Source organism: Vidua macroura, chromosome 1 (genome assembly GCF_024509145.1).
Source record: "Vidua macroura isolate BioBank_ID:100142 chromosome 1, ASM2450914v1, whole genome shotgun sequence".
NCBI classification, from domain to species: Eukaryota; Metazoa; Chordata; class Aves; order Passeriformes; family Viduidae; genus Vidua; species Vidua macroura.
In genome coordinates, this window is record NC_071571.1 from 117,503,879 (window position 1) to 117,519,128 (window position 15,250).

At 37.0% G+C, this 15,250-nt stretch overlaps 1 protein-coding gene across 1 annotated transcript in view; it reads left to right on the forward strand.

Moving 5' to 3' along the window:
• The window catches only part of CHD7 (chromodomain helicase DNA binding protein 7), an 89,606-nt gene that overhangs the window by 61,841 nt on the left and 12,515 nt on the right, over window positions 1–15,250 (forward strand). The window contains exons 13-23 of the mRNA XM_053978006.1: window positions 205–348; window positions 2,603–2,858; window positions 7,360–7,570; window positions 8,039–8,234; window positions 8,463–8,630; window positions 9,269–9,448; window positions 9,656–9,766; window positions 9,861–10,066; window positions 10,973–11,172; window positions 11,763–11,922; window positions 15,002–15,091. Of these exons, the coding sequence (XP_053833981.1) occupies window positions 205–348; window positions 2,603–2,858; window positions 7,360–7,570; window positions 8,039–8,234; window positions 8,463–8,630; window positions 9,269–9,448; window positions 9,656–9,766; window positions 9,861–10,066; window positions 10,973–11,172; window positions 11,763–11,922; window positions 15,002–15,091 (1,922 nt within the window). The remainder of the gene's footprint in view (window positions 1–204; window positions 349–2,602; window positions 2,859–7,359; window positions 7,571–8,038; window positions 8,235–8,462; window positions 8,631–9,268; window positions 9,449–9,655; window positions 9,767–9,860; window positions 10,067–10,972; window positions 11,173–11,762; window positions 11,923–15,001; window positions 15,092–15,250) is intronic.

Consider the following 15,250-nt stretch of genomic DNA (forward strand, 5'->3'; position numbering starts at 1 on the left):
AAGTGTTTTTCTGGGCTATCACTGGAGGAACACCAGAGTACCAGTTAGAAATGTCCTGAGAAGAGTTTTATGTGAGTAGCTGGGGGAGGGGAGAGGAAGCAAAGGTGAGACAGACATATGGTGACAAGGGGAAAGAATTTTATGTATTTTTCCATTGGAAATTAAAATGATGGATTCCTAGGCAACTGTTTCTTAACCTTTCAGGAGCATAAAGTGCTGCTTACTGGAACCCCTTTGCAAAATACAGTAGAAGAGCTGTTTAGCTTGCTTCACTTCTTGGAACCAGGTCGCTTTCCATCAGAAACCACATTCATGCAAGAATTTGGGGATCTTAAAACTGAAGAGCAGGTAAAGTTATCTTGCACGCTTACTTTTCTATTTAGGTATTGTGAATTTATCCATTTTATTGTATCTGAGCTTCGTTATTTGCTTTTTAAAATAATACCTATTTGCTTCCTAGAATACCATGGTGGATTTGTCCCTTTTTCTTTTCTTTGCTTATTTTCATTTAGATGAGGGTTTTTTGATTTTGGCCAAAAGTAATTCTGCCTTTTCACAGTTCTGTTTTTTTTGTTTTTTTTTTTTTTTAAGTCCTTTGTCCATTGGTCTTGCAGAAACAGGAAAAAATTCCCTTTATTAAAATGGAGTGTTTTAAAATAGAAGTGGGGTGGCTTGTCTCTTCTATGAGAATTAACTTGTCAGTTGACATTCTTCCTTAAGCATCAGAGTGAAGGGACTCTCCCTGTCTGTGGAATTAACATCTGAGAGTTTTCTCATTGACTTAAGTGCATACAGGAACATACTAGAAACCCAGTTTAGCAAGAGGTAACCAAATGGAGGGAGGTTTTTTTTTTAACTCAGAAATAGATTTCTCGAGCTGTCCAAAAGAAGAAATGCATAAATCAATTCAAAATGGAAGACATGTGCAACATGTTTTATATCTCAAATGTAAAATGTGTCTTTGTAAGTGTTAAAATGTTTTAAAAGGTCAAACCACCTTAATATTAGGAGCTAACTAAAGCATGGCATCTTAATTTGGCCCTTTGCTTCCTGTGGTAATAACTGCATGTATTTTTGTATGTAACTTTGTTGGCTTTGTCTGAAAATTCAAGTTTTGATATCTTTCAACTTTAGACTGCTTGAATTTGTTGACTTTTTTTGAGAGCAACTCTTTCACACATCACAGTCTAAATTAGAAAATATCTCTTCCTCTAGCCCCTGGCCTCCTGGCAAAATATGGTATGTTTCCATAGGTTGTGCATGCTATTACATGTCAGTCAGAATGGACACTGACCTGACTTAAAGTGAGCCAGCTCTGATGCAGAAGGCATGTAGTCCTGTTAATGAAGTGTTTGAACTGGAGCTAATATATCCTAACTCTCAACATAGCTTTTGTATGACCAGCTGAAAATGACTGGAAGCTTTTGAAGCCATACATGGAACTATTACTAAAATAATGCCATTGGCTATGATCAGAATTAGAGCCTGGATTGCTTGGTTCAACAAGTTCAGGAGAACTTCTTTATCTGTTGACACTAAGATGTTTTGGAATTGGGTTTGTCTTTCAAGTGGTGGGACAGGTTATATGTTAATGGCTTGGGGTTTTCTCTCCATTCCTTGCAGTTGTATTCTATATATTTTCTCAATTGTTCATCTCTCTGTGCTAATTACCTTTTTTGTTCTGAAGTTGCTTTATTACTAAGGGAATTATGTAAATTCAGGAGAAAGTGTATTTTGTTCATATTTCTGCCGTGCAGCTCTGCATCAGGAGATGATGGCCAATTTCAGGGTGAATTATTAGCTCTTCAGCAATGAGATGGTTTGTACTTCGAAACATGGCCTAAAATAACCTAAATGCCAGGTGTTTTGGGTTTTTCTTTTTAATATGAAATACATTACAGCTTTTTGTGTAAAGGACTTAACAAAAACTTACACTTAGCCTTTTTTTTTTTTTTTTTTTTTTTTTTTTTTTTTTTTTAGGAAAACTGACATTTTCTTCTTTGCCCCTCCCACCCTTTAGGATGTGTCTTAATGAATATGCCACAAAACCTGAGAACACTAAAAATTATCAATGTCATAAATGGCAACAGAAATACAGTGTTTTCATTTTTAGACCAGTCCTAGATAGTTTTCTACTTCAGTGGATGTCAAAACTAGGGAAATAAGAAAATCATTAGAAGCAGATACTTAAAGTGGGAAAATAGCATTACATATGGATTAGTAATTAGAAGTGAACTGCAAAATTATCTTAAAAGTGTCAGATTTGCTAATTTAATGAAGGGTTAGCTCTGCATGATTTGTGTGCATTACTGTCCATGTCTAGAAGGATAGTTCTGAGTGAAGTCTGTTTAATAACAGACATCATAAACAGAAGGTTTACACACCAAAAATAGACTTTAGAAATCTGTATGTCACTGAGTTAACAAGGAGAACTTGCTGCTGCATCACTGAGGAAAGATTTTTTACAATGCTCTCTACTTGGCATCTATACCTCTCTATTTGAGGTAGAAAACAAGGTTTTTAGAGTTAAGGAAATTGACAAATGAATATTTGATCTCTAGCAGTTTTAATTCAGTTATTTTGTTAAACATCTGTTTTCCAGGTGCAAAAACTGCAAGCTATTTTGAAGCCGATGATGCTGAGACGTCTCAAGGAGGATGTGGAAAAGAACCTGGCCCCCAAAGAGGAAACCATCATTGAAGTTGAGCTGACAAATATTCAGAAGAAATACTATCGTGCTATTCTTGAAAAGAATTTCGCATTTCTTTCCAAGGGTGGAGGTCAGGCAAATGTACCTAATCTTTTAAACACTATGATGGAACTAAGAAAATGCTGCAATCATCCATACCTTATTAACGGTAGGCTGCCTACTTTTCTCTTCATTTGAAAAATGGCTATAAAAATATTCACTAAGTATAAATTCTATTTTAGTGTGTCTTTTCATTTATTCATTTATTTTAAGTAGAAAAGTGAGATAACGTTTTAGATTCTCGTAGGTATGGATAGCTGCTAGCCAAGACAGTGTTGCTGTTGCAGCTGCTTTTTTCTGTGCTGCTTTTTTCCCAAGGCTCCCTGACAGACTTAGCCCTGACTGAGTTAATGTTGGTATTATAAAGTTTTCCTTTCTGTTATTTGTGGCAAACAAGACTTCAGTTATCATGCAGTTTGTTGGATGCTGGCATGAATATGGTAATTTTTTCTTCACTTATAGTTGGCTGTTATTTATTTTCTTGCTGTCGAACATCATAAGGGAGTAACTTAAAATTTCTGAATAAAGTTGCTGAGTAAGAAATCGTGATCAAGCCTACTTTTGTGACCACCTGTTGTCAGTTACTTTTCTTAATTTGACAAATAAGAGAAGGATTAGGGTGAATGTCACATTAGTCTTCAGTGATTTTTTTTCTGGTATTGGTTTTAGTTCAGGATTATGTTTGGCAAGTAGTATGGAATCATAAAATATCTTAAGTTGAAAGAGAGCCACAGGGATTATTGAGTCCAACTCTCTGCTCCTCACAGGACTACCTAAAACTAAATCATATCACTTAAGGACCAGATGGTCCTTGAACTCTGCTTGTGGTGTCATGGCCACTTCCTTAGGGAGGCTTTTCCAGTGACCAACCCTGTGATGAAGCAGCCAGCTCTGTCTGAAGTATGCTAAACTTGTATGTGCTAGTCAGTTCTTCTCTTTGAGGGTGCAACACAAGCCTCCATACAGGGTTGCATTCTACTAGTTTCTTGTTTCACAACTCCTGTTTCTTACTAGATATGATTTATGATTGGTTTATGCTGGTTATGGGATCCATGATGAAAGACTGTTTTGTTCCAGAGCCATATGTGTTTTCAGATTTTTTATTGTATGACTTCCATATTGCAGTATTTAAGTTTTTTTCCTTGACATTTTTTTATTTAAATGGGGGAGAAAATGCTTAAACTGATTCATGAAATTACATTTAATTACATTTCATGCACAGGCAATTATTCCAAAGACATAATATAGGCTTACTCCAAGGTACTTCAGCTTGTCCATGATGGTGGCTGTTCAGTTTCTGAACTCATATGGCATACAGTAAAGTAGCTTTGTGGTTCTGGTGCAGGGTTTGTTGAGGTTTTTTACATTATTTTTTTGCTTAACTTAATCCCTTGTATAAATGAGTTTATCCGAATAGTTTAGGATGTTCAGGTTATGGGTGTCTGAATTGATGCTTCTTGGCTTTCAGCTAGTTTTTAACCTTGCTATTATTTTTCCTTATTTCATGTTTGTTGAAAGAAAAAAAAAAGAATATTTTGCTGCTACTTTATTTTGTCAAATAGAGTTTATGAGCAGTGATTGCAGTGTTGCCTACAGCAGTGATTTTTTTTTTTTCCTCAGAAGTCTTGTATCATTTAATATAATTAAGAGACTGATAAAGTTCAGGTGTTAATTTAGAAAACCTCAAATATTTTTTTATTACTGTATCTTAATCTTAATAAAGGGAGGTGGGTTTGTCTCTTGAATGCATTTGCCTTTGTCAAACATTTTTGTGATGTTTGGAACCTTTGGACTTGCTTGCTGTCACTCAGCAACATGGCAGGTGGGTTGAGCCTTCAGATTTGAGGGGAAAAAGAAATCCTGATGTGTTAGTGGGGAGATGGAACTAAATAAATACATCCTTTGTAGTTCTAGGACAGAAGATACTCCTACATGCTGTAGTCATCTGAGCCCAAGGTTTTATTTTATTGATTGATATTTAACAACTTTGTAGTTAGTGTAATGGCACAAGTTTATTTTATTTCTGCTCAGAGTTTTGCAGTGCAAGTACTTATGGTTGCATAGCATTCTCCTGATGAATGATTTCTTGCAGTAACAAGTTCTGTTTTTTAAGCTTAACTGCTTTTATAAAAGTGTCTCTGAATCCTCATTTTCTTCCCAGTTTGTGGGGTTTGTAAGCAAGCATTTGTATTTGAACATTTGAATGTGTTTTGTTTTGTGTAAGAGTTGCAAGCAAGTCTTCTATATAACTTCAGTTAAGGCTATATGATGGAAGTATTATGGTAGGACTTGAATGTAAAGTGGGGTTTTTGTTTCTTTCTTGATTGACAGATGTGTTCTGCTGAGACTGGGAGTAGGCTTCTAGAGGTAGTTACAGCATGTTGGGTATTCTCCAGCCAACTTGGGTAAAGCACTGTCTGTCATTTTGCTTAGGGCTGGACTCCTTGTTCTATCCATAGCAACCATTCTCAAGTATTTATACATCGTTCCTCTCTCTATCTCCAAGAACCAGCAGTGGGGAATGCCTCTATACTTACACATCTTGGTGTTGAACACCAAAAAGGCTCCTTACTCTGTTTGTTGTGCCCTCTTGAGCCCTGGAAGCCTCTCCTAATGAAGAGTAGAAGTGGAGGTTTCCCTGATTGACCAACCACGTATTCAAATACCTTCCTTTCATCCCCTGCTAAATACCAGCTAGAATAGGAAGTAATTTTACAGACCTGCAAGTACTGCATCAAGAAACTTTTGGGTAACAGACTGCTCAATGGACATGATGTAATTGCAATTGAAGTAGGAATAAATAAATAAATAAAAAGGATGGTCTTCTGCATGATTTAGCTAGGACAGAGATATTGAAAGAACAGATTTTTGGAGTTATCTGTAGTGGATTTGCGCCTTGCTGAGATCAAGCTCTGATACTGTAAATTCACCATTCAATAGACCAGATTGTGGATTTGTTGTGATGTGGTTTGCTTTTGCAGATGCTGTTCTTGCATTTTGGGTTGCTTCAGAGTAGTGAAACTTAAATCTGGATATCGCAGTTGAGTCAGAAATAATTGCTGTAACCTGGAAAGATGACTGAAATTACTGTATAGGAACTGCTTGACAGCTGTATCCTGGAATTGCCAAAGTTCAGTACAGAATTGGAAATTTAGTGCCCAAAATTCTGCCTGTTTTACAAAGATGGGTGGTGATATGATTGAAGGGAACTTTGAGTGTGTGCTTACACTCATTTCATTTGGGCTTACTTTCCTTATGTGCAAACCATTAGGATGATTCAGGGAGTCCAGATCAGGAAAATCCAGGGACATAAAACTATCGTGAAATGCGGTCACATCTTGAGTCCGTGGGGTTCTGTAAAAGCGAATAGTGCGAGCACATGGAGCAGCACGGAGCTGTCAGGCAGCCTGCCCCAGCTGGGATCTGCTTCAGATCCGCGTTGCAGCAGGCGCTGAACCAGCCATCGCACAGGGAGGCTGTGCTTCCGTGTTTGTTTACAGGCATCTCCTTAGAGCTGGGATTTGAAAGAGGGATGCTCAGCAGAAGCCTGGCAGTAAGCAGTTCTTCCCCCTCCCCCAACCCTTCCATCTTGCCTTGTGCTATTCAAAAGCAGTATTGAAGCTGAATATTAGACAAACTAGAAATATTTTATAAACTACATTTTGTTGAAAAAAAAGCAGAGGGGGGAAAAAGATGGCTCAAAAAAGGAGCAATCCTTTCTTTGGAGGTGAAATAAGCTTAGAACAAAGATTCCTAACATTTTACATACCAAGATTGGCAATCTGATAGTTCTTGGAATTGCCCACTTTGTAGGAGTGACATAAAAACGGAATAAAAGCATAGGAGAGCTTGAAGACAAAGCTTGAATTTGGTCTGTAGTCTTCCAATAGTAAGCAGAACAAGGAAATAGTTGCTGCTGCGCATATCATTCATAGGCAAAGCAAGTGGCAAGAGAGAACTTTTGGCTAATGCTGGAAAGAAAAAATACGTTGAATAGCTTCATCAAACTGAACCAAAAAAAATACATTCAGTGAGAAAAAAACTAAATAGAAGGTAAAATAATAATTTCATAGCTGCTTCTTCCCCCATTTTTTGTTTGATTTTTTTATTTTTAAATTAATAATGAAAGGAGCAGGTTCAGGTCATGTGGATGTGATTTTAGAGGCAGCTATTAAATGTGATTTGTGTCCCTTGTATTTTTTTGTAGAAATAAGACATTGTTTTCTTTCATGTTACATTCTTAAAAGGAAAAAAATCCATTTTATCAGTTGAAATAGATTTAATTTTTTTCACCTTTTTTCATTTTTTTTTCATTGAATTGTGTGTGTCAATAGTTCTATGAATTTATTTAGGAAAGAGTTTAGTTTTGCTCAAAAGAGGAAAAAAAAGAATGAATTCTCAGAGCTATTTTTTATTTATGCTGTATTTGTGTATATGTTTGCTTCAAATTTAAGCTTAATATTTTTTATAAATGTTTATTTTTTTTATAAATGTTTGTTCACATAGTGCTTAAAACATTCCTGCAGTTTCTATAGGGTATTGAAGGCGAGCTCATTGTTTATTAATAAAACCTTTTGCAGTGTTCATGTATTGCTGTCCAATCTTTGCAGGTGCTGAAGAGAAAATTTTGGAAGAGTTTAAAGAAACACACAATGCCGACTCTCCAGATTTTCAGCTCCAGGCAATGATCCAGGCTGCTGGCAAGCTCGTACTGATTGACAAGCTGCTGCCAAAACTGAAGGCTGGTGGCCACAGGGTGCTTATCTTTTCCCAGATGGTGCGCTGCTTGGACATACTGGAAGACTACCTCATTCAAAGACGGTGAGAGCAACAATATAATACAATTATAAATAAACTGTGCCTTCCTCAGTGACCACTGCATTTAACCTGTGAGTAATCCATATAGAAAGGGAAGAAATTAACCAGTGTTTTCTATAGTGATCTGACTAAGGGAAAGAGCAAACCTGGAGGTTGCAATTACTGAGCCCTTTCTTTTGAGTGACTACAAAATGACATCATATGGAGAGCTTTAAACCTCTCAGTTAAGTGTTTTGGTGGCTCTAGAGTTTTTTAGTTTAGGCCTAAATTTTTATTGAATTCCTTGGAGTGAAAGTCTTTCTTTACCAAAGAGACAAATTATTATGTCTTTTCTGATGAAGTTAGTCTCTTTGTTGTAGCTCTTCTAACCCCATAGAAGCATATTTGTCTTTGTTGTTTTTAATTGCATATTCTTTTAAAGAAGTAGTGCCATTGCAGTAAAGCAATCCCTATAATGCATCTATTTTTCAGGTACCCATATGAACGAATTGATGGTCGTGTGAGAGGCAACTTGCGGCAGGCAGCTATTGACAGGTTTTCAAGACCTGATTCTGATAGGTTTGTTTTCCTGCTGTGCACAAGGGCAGGAGGTTTGGGCATTAATCTTACTGCTGCTGATACCTGCATCATTTTTGATTCAGACTGGAATCCCCAAAATGACCTCCAGGTAATATTACAAGAGATGATTTTATTGAAAATTTTCCTTTTCCTTTTTACTGTGAAATTTTCTTCACCTACAAGAGAAATTATCTGTTGTTGCTCTCTTGAAAGCATAAACAATATTATTTATATTGGGGAAAAAAACTTTTAAAGTAGGTTCTCTGTATTGGTTATTTCAAATTCTTTTTTCTTCCATTTGTAACCTGTAACTGAATATCTGCCTTTGTTTCTTCAGGCTCAAGCACGATGTCACAGAATAGGGCAGAGCAAATCAGTGAAAATTTACAGGTTGATAACAAGGAATTCTTATGAAAGGGAAATGTTTGACAAAGCTAGCTTGAAGCTGGGCCTTGATAAGGCTGTGCTACAATCTATGAGTGGAAGAGAAAATGCTACAAATGGGGTAAGGATTAGTTTCTTATGGTGCATTATCAACAAATGCTATGAACGTGTTACACTGTGCTTGCCTGTTTGTGTTTCAGCTGGAGAACAGTGGTTTTTTGAGATGGAGTGTGGCTGGTAGTTTAGTCAGGATAAATAAGGGCACTGGCTACGTGAACTGGCTCAGCCTATCTGTTGGCTCACTTAGTGCCAAAAGAGGGCAAGTGGAGTCATGTTCCTTCAATCCTGATCCATTCTCATTATTCCACCCTTTACATTATGTTGATCCTGGCGCTTTATGGAGTTCTTCTAGTTGGCTTTTGCTGGTGTAGTCTTTTTGCTTTGGGACTTATTTTTGCTTTAGCTTTTTTGTCAGGTTAGTAAGTTAAATCCGCTCCCAGGAGAGTTTAGCAGCCATCAAAGCTAAAGGGATTCAGTGACAATGAATTATTAAGTCATTTAAACCACTCACATAACTTCACCCTGAGAATTTTGTTGTTTGTATTCTTCTTTAAAAGGTGATTTCAGCATGAATGCTTAATTGATCACCACCACTTTCTCATAGAGTTTCAGTTCTTCAAATGCCAAATAAGGGGACGGATGAACACACTGGCTGGTGTCAAAAAACCCCAAAACTGTAGCCCCTCTCATGTGTTACAGGTGCAACAGCTGTCTAAAAAAGAAATAGAAGATCTTCTTCGAAAGGGGGCATATGGTGCTCTGATGGATGAGGAAGATGAAGGGTCTAAGTTTTGTGAAGAGGATATTGATCAGATTCTCTTAAGGCGAACACACACAATTACTATTGAATCTGAAGGAAAAGGCTCAACATTTGCAAAGGTATGCATTCAGAGGAAAATGAATAAAATGTGACCAGAATAGATGGATGTATATTAAAATGCCTTATGTGTCAACTTATTTTTTTTTAGTGTACTTTTTTCTTTCTTGACACTACCTCTTCCTAAGTATTGTATTTGCTAGTGAAAAACAGGTATTCTTCATAGCATGCAGTTAAGAAACCAATCCACGTGTTTTTACTTCTACTAGGCTAGTTTTGTGGCATCTGGGAACAGGACAGATATTTCTTTGGATGATCCTAATTTCTGGCAGAAGTGGGCAAAGAAAGCTGAGCTGGATATTGATGCTCTTAATGGAAGGGTAAGCTTTATGACTCTTTCTAGTACAATTAAATTAAAGATTTTGTCCCCCGCCCCCCCATCCCTAAATTTTTATGTTTTCCCTATCGTTTTAGAACAACTTAGTTATTGATACACCAAGAGTAAGGAAGCAAACCAGACTGTACAGTGCAGTCAAAGAGGATGAACTGATGGAGTTTTCAGACCTGGAGAGTGATTCTGAAGAAAAGCCTAGCACAAAGCCCCGCAGGCCTCAGGACAAATCACAGGGTTATGCAAGAAGTGAATGTTTCAGGGTGGAGAAGAACTTGTTGGTTTATGGGTAAGATATGCAAATAAAATATACTAATTGTGACTAAAGATCTGATAATAAATTATATATAGTAATTACTCATTCTTCTCTTGGACATATTCACATACTATCATACTGTATAATGCTTATATATGCCAGTCAGATTTGGTTTTGGTTGCTATATATATAAATTGCACTTATATGTGTTACTTAGTTTAAAGTATCTGAGTGTGTCACAGATGGCTATGAGCTCACTGGTAAGATAAGTGGTTTTGTGATGACAGAATATTTGTTTCTGGTTTCTCAGTGTAAGGAATTCTTGAGTTAATGAGTTTCAACCTCTCTTTTCTAAGTGTTGAAGAGAGTAATACTGTATTTGTAAAGAACAAAGTGGTTTTGAAATCAACAGTCAGTCCAGACTTTGTCACCACTTAAATTCAGATACTTTGTATTTTTCCCATTAAGTGTGCTAATTTGAATTTTATCTCTTTGCTAGCAGGTAGCTATATTTGACTACTAACATGCTGGCCTTCAGAATGACTGTCTTTTTTTTATAAATCAGCGTACAGCAGTTGCTAGTAACAGGTTTCTGGTTCAAAATAGGAATGGTTCCTCAAATCCCATGATTGTAGGAATTGGCTGAGTTTCCTATTTGTAGCTTACTGGGACCTTTAGAGTTAAACATATGTACTTTATTAATTTGAGTGTAGTTCAATTGCAACTTTACGAGCAGTGAACTTATTGCCTGTTCTGTAAAATAAACATTCTTAACTCTTTGGTGCTGGAAGTTGGATTCCCTGACATAACCTGCAAATGCAAAATGCATTAGTGCTAACACAGGAGGTCCCAAGTTGCTTGATACCAGGAGTTAAATTGAAAGTCACAAATTAAAATACCAGTACCCTGGCTGTTGTATTGAACATATTTTCCTTATAGCTGGGGTCGGTGGACTGACATCCTCTCACATGGGCGTTATAAACGTCAGCTAACAGAGCAAGATGTGGAAACCATCTGCCGGACTATCCTGGTATATTGTCTTAATCATTACAAAGGGGACGAAAATATCAAAAGTTTCATCTGGGATCTGATCACTCCAACTGCAGATGGGCAAACTCGAGCTTTGGTTAATCATTCCGGTATGTCTACCACAATCAAATAATGATGCTAGTAAATAGGAAAGAATTGCTTCAGTCGTGCTATGTATTTGGTTTAAACTATAGCCATTCTGACATGTCGTAGGATCTTGTCAGATTTTATGAGTAAGGTGGGCTTTGACTTGGTCTGTACTTAAAGGGGAAGCCTCCCTCAGACACTTCGTAGAATGCAGTGCTCTTTCCTTTAAATCGGTTTTAAACAAGTATTCCAGCATTATTTTTTGCTGGCACCTACTGCTGGATTTAATCTCTTTTAAATTGCCATTAATCAGAAAGCTTGTTTCCTTACGGCCATTTAGATTCATGAGAGTTTTTACAAGAAATATTTATATAACACCATTTTCTGGCTAGCACTCTGAATTTTTGAAATCTTCACACCTAAATTTGCATGAAAGTTTTGGTTGATTTTGTTACTTGCAATTTTCTGTACTGAGTCATGTTGCTGTTCAGTTTTTGGTGGTTGTTTTGCCCACAAAGTATTGAATACTTAGCTTTAAACATATGTTTGTAATGTTGTTTGGGTGAGAGTTTTTCTATTCAGATTGTGTAAGAAATATTGGGGGGTTTTCTAGGTCTGTCTGCACCAGTGCCCAGAGGGAGGAAAGGGAAGAAAGTAAAAGCCCAGAGTTCACAGCCAATGCTGCAAGATGCTGATTGGCTCACAACCTGTAATCCAGATGTATTATTTCAAGAAGACAGCTATAGGAAACATCTTAAACATCACTGTAATAAGTAAGTACTAATAAATGTTTCAGTTAGAGGTTTGGGATTTTTTTTTTAACTACATGCTTTTGAAAATCCACAACTTTGTTTGGATATATTTGATAGAACACAGGGCCATTTAATAGGATGTAAAGGCCATTATTACTTTTTAATTTGGGGATAATAATTTTAACAGATATCTGGATACTTCTGTAAGCTCTTTGTGGCAGATCAGCACAGTTCTGAAGAAAATTATTCTCTACTTATTAAATAAGAATGGAATCAAATAAGGTTATTTTTTTACCATAGAAAGTAAAGACTATATCCCCACACTAAATCTACTTTACTTGACAATTGGTTATCTTTAAACAGAAGCTGTTTGTTTCTTGTGGAGTCCCTCAGGCTGGTATTTAAAGTTCTGTTCCATAGATGTTAAACTCATATATCCAGTTCTTAGTTTTGGGAGTTTCATGTAGTAGTTCACCTATATGTGGGTGTATTTTTTCTCCTCATTCTTTCTCTCCCTTCCTTTCTTGTTCTCCTCAGAGAATATTTATGTATATATAAATTATCTATATAAATAGGCAATAATATAGTATGTAATAAATATACAGAATATTTATTCTTTCTCATTTGAGATTAAATTTCTCCCCAAACTCTTTTACCTGAATTGATTTGTCCTGATTTGATTTTTGAAATTCTAAACATGTTACTAAACCAAAAGCTTTTGGGGATAAAGGTAAGTTTATATAATGTTTTATTGTTTCATGAATATCTCTTACGAGCCTTCCTTACATATTTTCTGGCTTTTGTTTTATAATATCTTATTTTTGTGTCAGCTTTCCTTGATGCCATCTCAGTTTCACTTACTATATTCTCCATATAGACACTGAACCTTGTCCCAAAAATACCTTGGTTTAGAGCTGGGGACGTGGTTGATTGCTTTTGGTGTTTTAGGATGTTTGGTTTTGTTTTTAAATTTCTACTCTTCATTGTATATATATATATCATGCAGTTGTAGTGCAGTGTTACTGAAAGGTCATCCTTACTTTTGTGGTTTGAATATGTATTGTGTCTCATTAATGCTGTTTAGTGTAAAGATATTATTGATTTGAAAAGTACCTGTGGGCTGTCAATAGGGGGTGTGATGTGAAGGAGGAAGGGCATTTAAGGAGTTTATTAGCTCATCTCCAGATGCTAGCCAAGCTTAATTCTTAGCTGATGACAACAGATACTCATAGAATTACATTAGTGAGTGCACTTCCAAATAAACTACTTTCTGATTTTTCTGAACTGTTACTCAGGTCTGTTATTACGTTTCACTTGCTCTTAAAGTAATAAAATTCTTTCCTGTAACGTTATTTTAATCTCTCAGGTAACGTGTCTTCATTGCTTCCTATATCAGTTTGCAGATCTGACTTAAATTAATTTTTTAAATACTACTTCTTTAATAATACAATAGAACAATTACAAGGACTGGGAAGACTGGTAAATATGCAAGAAAGTTTTCAGTTGCTATCTTTTTCCTTCACTTCCCAGATTCACCAGGACTAAATGAATTGTAGAAGCCACATGTTTTTAGCACAGGTAAAATCAAACAGAGGTGGAGCCAGTTAATAATCTGAGTAATTTCCTTCAAAAGGTACCAGTTGAAGTTGGCTTTTTAAGAATTGGTGTCCTTTCCTTGAGTATTGTGTATGCTGATTTAATGCATAGGACTCCTGGAAGGTGCAAAGAGCCTCTGGTTTTTGGTTTATCTTGGGTTTTATTTCGTGCTTTTCCTCTTTGGCTTGATGTAACAGCTGTTATTGCTTAATACTAAGATGATAGAGACCTTCAACAGCTTATTTACATAGCCACACAGGGAGCAGGGACATCTTACTGGTCCCAGTTACTGTGCATACAGAAAGAAGCATGTCTGACATGTTTTGAATTGCAGACATGACCTTCATTCACATCCCTGCTCTTCTGAGGTTTGATTGAATAACACGTGTGAAACTGGGTATTGCTCTAGTTGCATCTGATCTCTAACAAGGACCTCTCAAAACTGGTGGTGGTCTAAATTTTTCATGCAAGTGGGTGATCAGATTACTGCTTCCCTGGTCATCCTTGCTGTTCAGCAGCAGCAGCAATTCAACAGTTGCTGTGATGAATTTGGGTACAGTGAGAGGGCAGGCTGAGTAATCTGCATCTTAGCTGGTACTGGTCTTGCTTCATGAACTAGGCAGCAGGGGGTGCCCTGAATTGGGTAAACATAGGAGAGCAGGATTATTTTCAGGTAGATACTTTTTCTACAGAAATGACCTCTTTTCTAGTCTCCTTGAAAAGCCAGTCTGCCATTCTCTCTCCTGCCAGCTTTGAGTGTGACCACAACACCTGACTGTGCTTCCAAAAAAAGACTGCAGTATTGCAGAAATGGGGAAAAATAAACTCGGCAACAAAGATTTTTCACTTCCTTGTAACAGTTAGGTTGTACGTTGGTAAAATTTAATAGCAGTTTGAACTATAAAGAGTAAAAATAGTTAATATCTCCCAAGGGAAATGGGGGATTATTTTTCCCCCCCATTCTCAGAAGCAAAAAGTTGTATAATCTGAAAAACCTGACATTCCATATTGAGGGTTTATTGTAAGGTAGTAAAACCAGATTTTATATCTCGTTTATTCCTACAACTTCTGATGTGCTTCCAAAAATGGTATTAAGGCAGCAGCTGAGGAAATTTTATGAGATAATGAAGCAGAACAGTTACTGAAAGCCATCTGCTCAGTTGTTTACAAACTTGCTTCAATACTTCAGAGGCAGTGGTAGAGTACGTGTCTAAACTTCACAAGCTGCACTAGGTAGAACTAAATGAAATGCGCCGGGGCTGGGCTGAGCTGGGTCCCTCTCTGTGCAGTGTAAGCAGTTGCCAGGCAGGCCTGTTGGAAGCCAGCAGAAAGCACCACACAGAGGTGATTATGTGCCACCATCTGTCACGCTTCAAGCCTACCATACAGCATGGCTAATCAGCCTTGGCAGGATGATGGATGAACAGCAGCAGCTGCCAAAAGCCACTGTTGGCAAACAGTCCTGAAGTTAAGAACTTTTTCCCCCCTCTGCCTTCCTCTCCAGGGTCCTGCTGCGTGTCCGCATGCTCTACTATCTACGACAAGAAGTTATAGGGGACCAAGCAGACAAGATCTTAGAGGGTGCTGACTCAAGGTTAGTGCAAGTGCAGGTTTATTTTTTGCTTTATGACTCTGGCTTTTGTAAAGTACACATACTATAATAATGCAGCGCTTAAAGGTGGTCACACTGTATCTCTTATATGTCTGTTCTCAAGAACCTTATTGTTTTATGAAGTGCAATTGGTAATTTTCT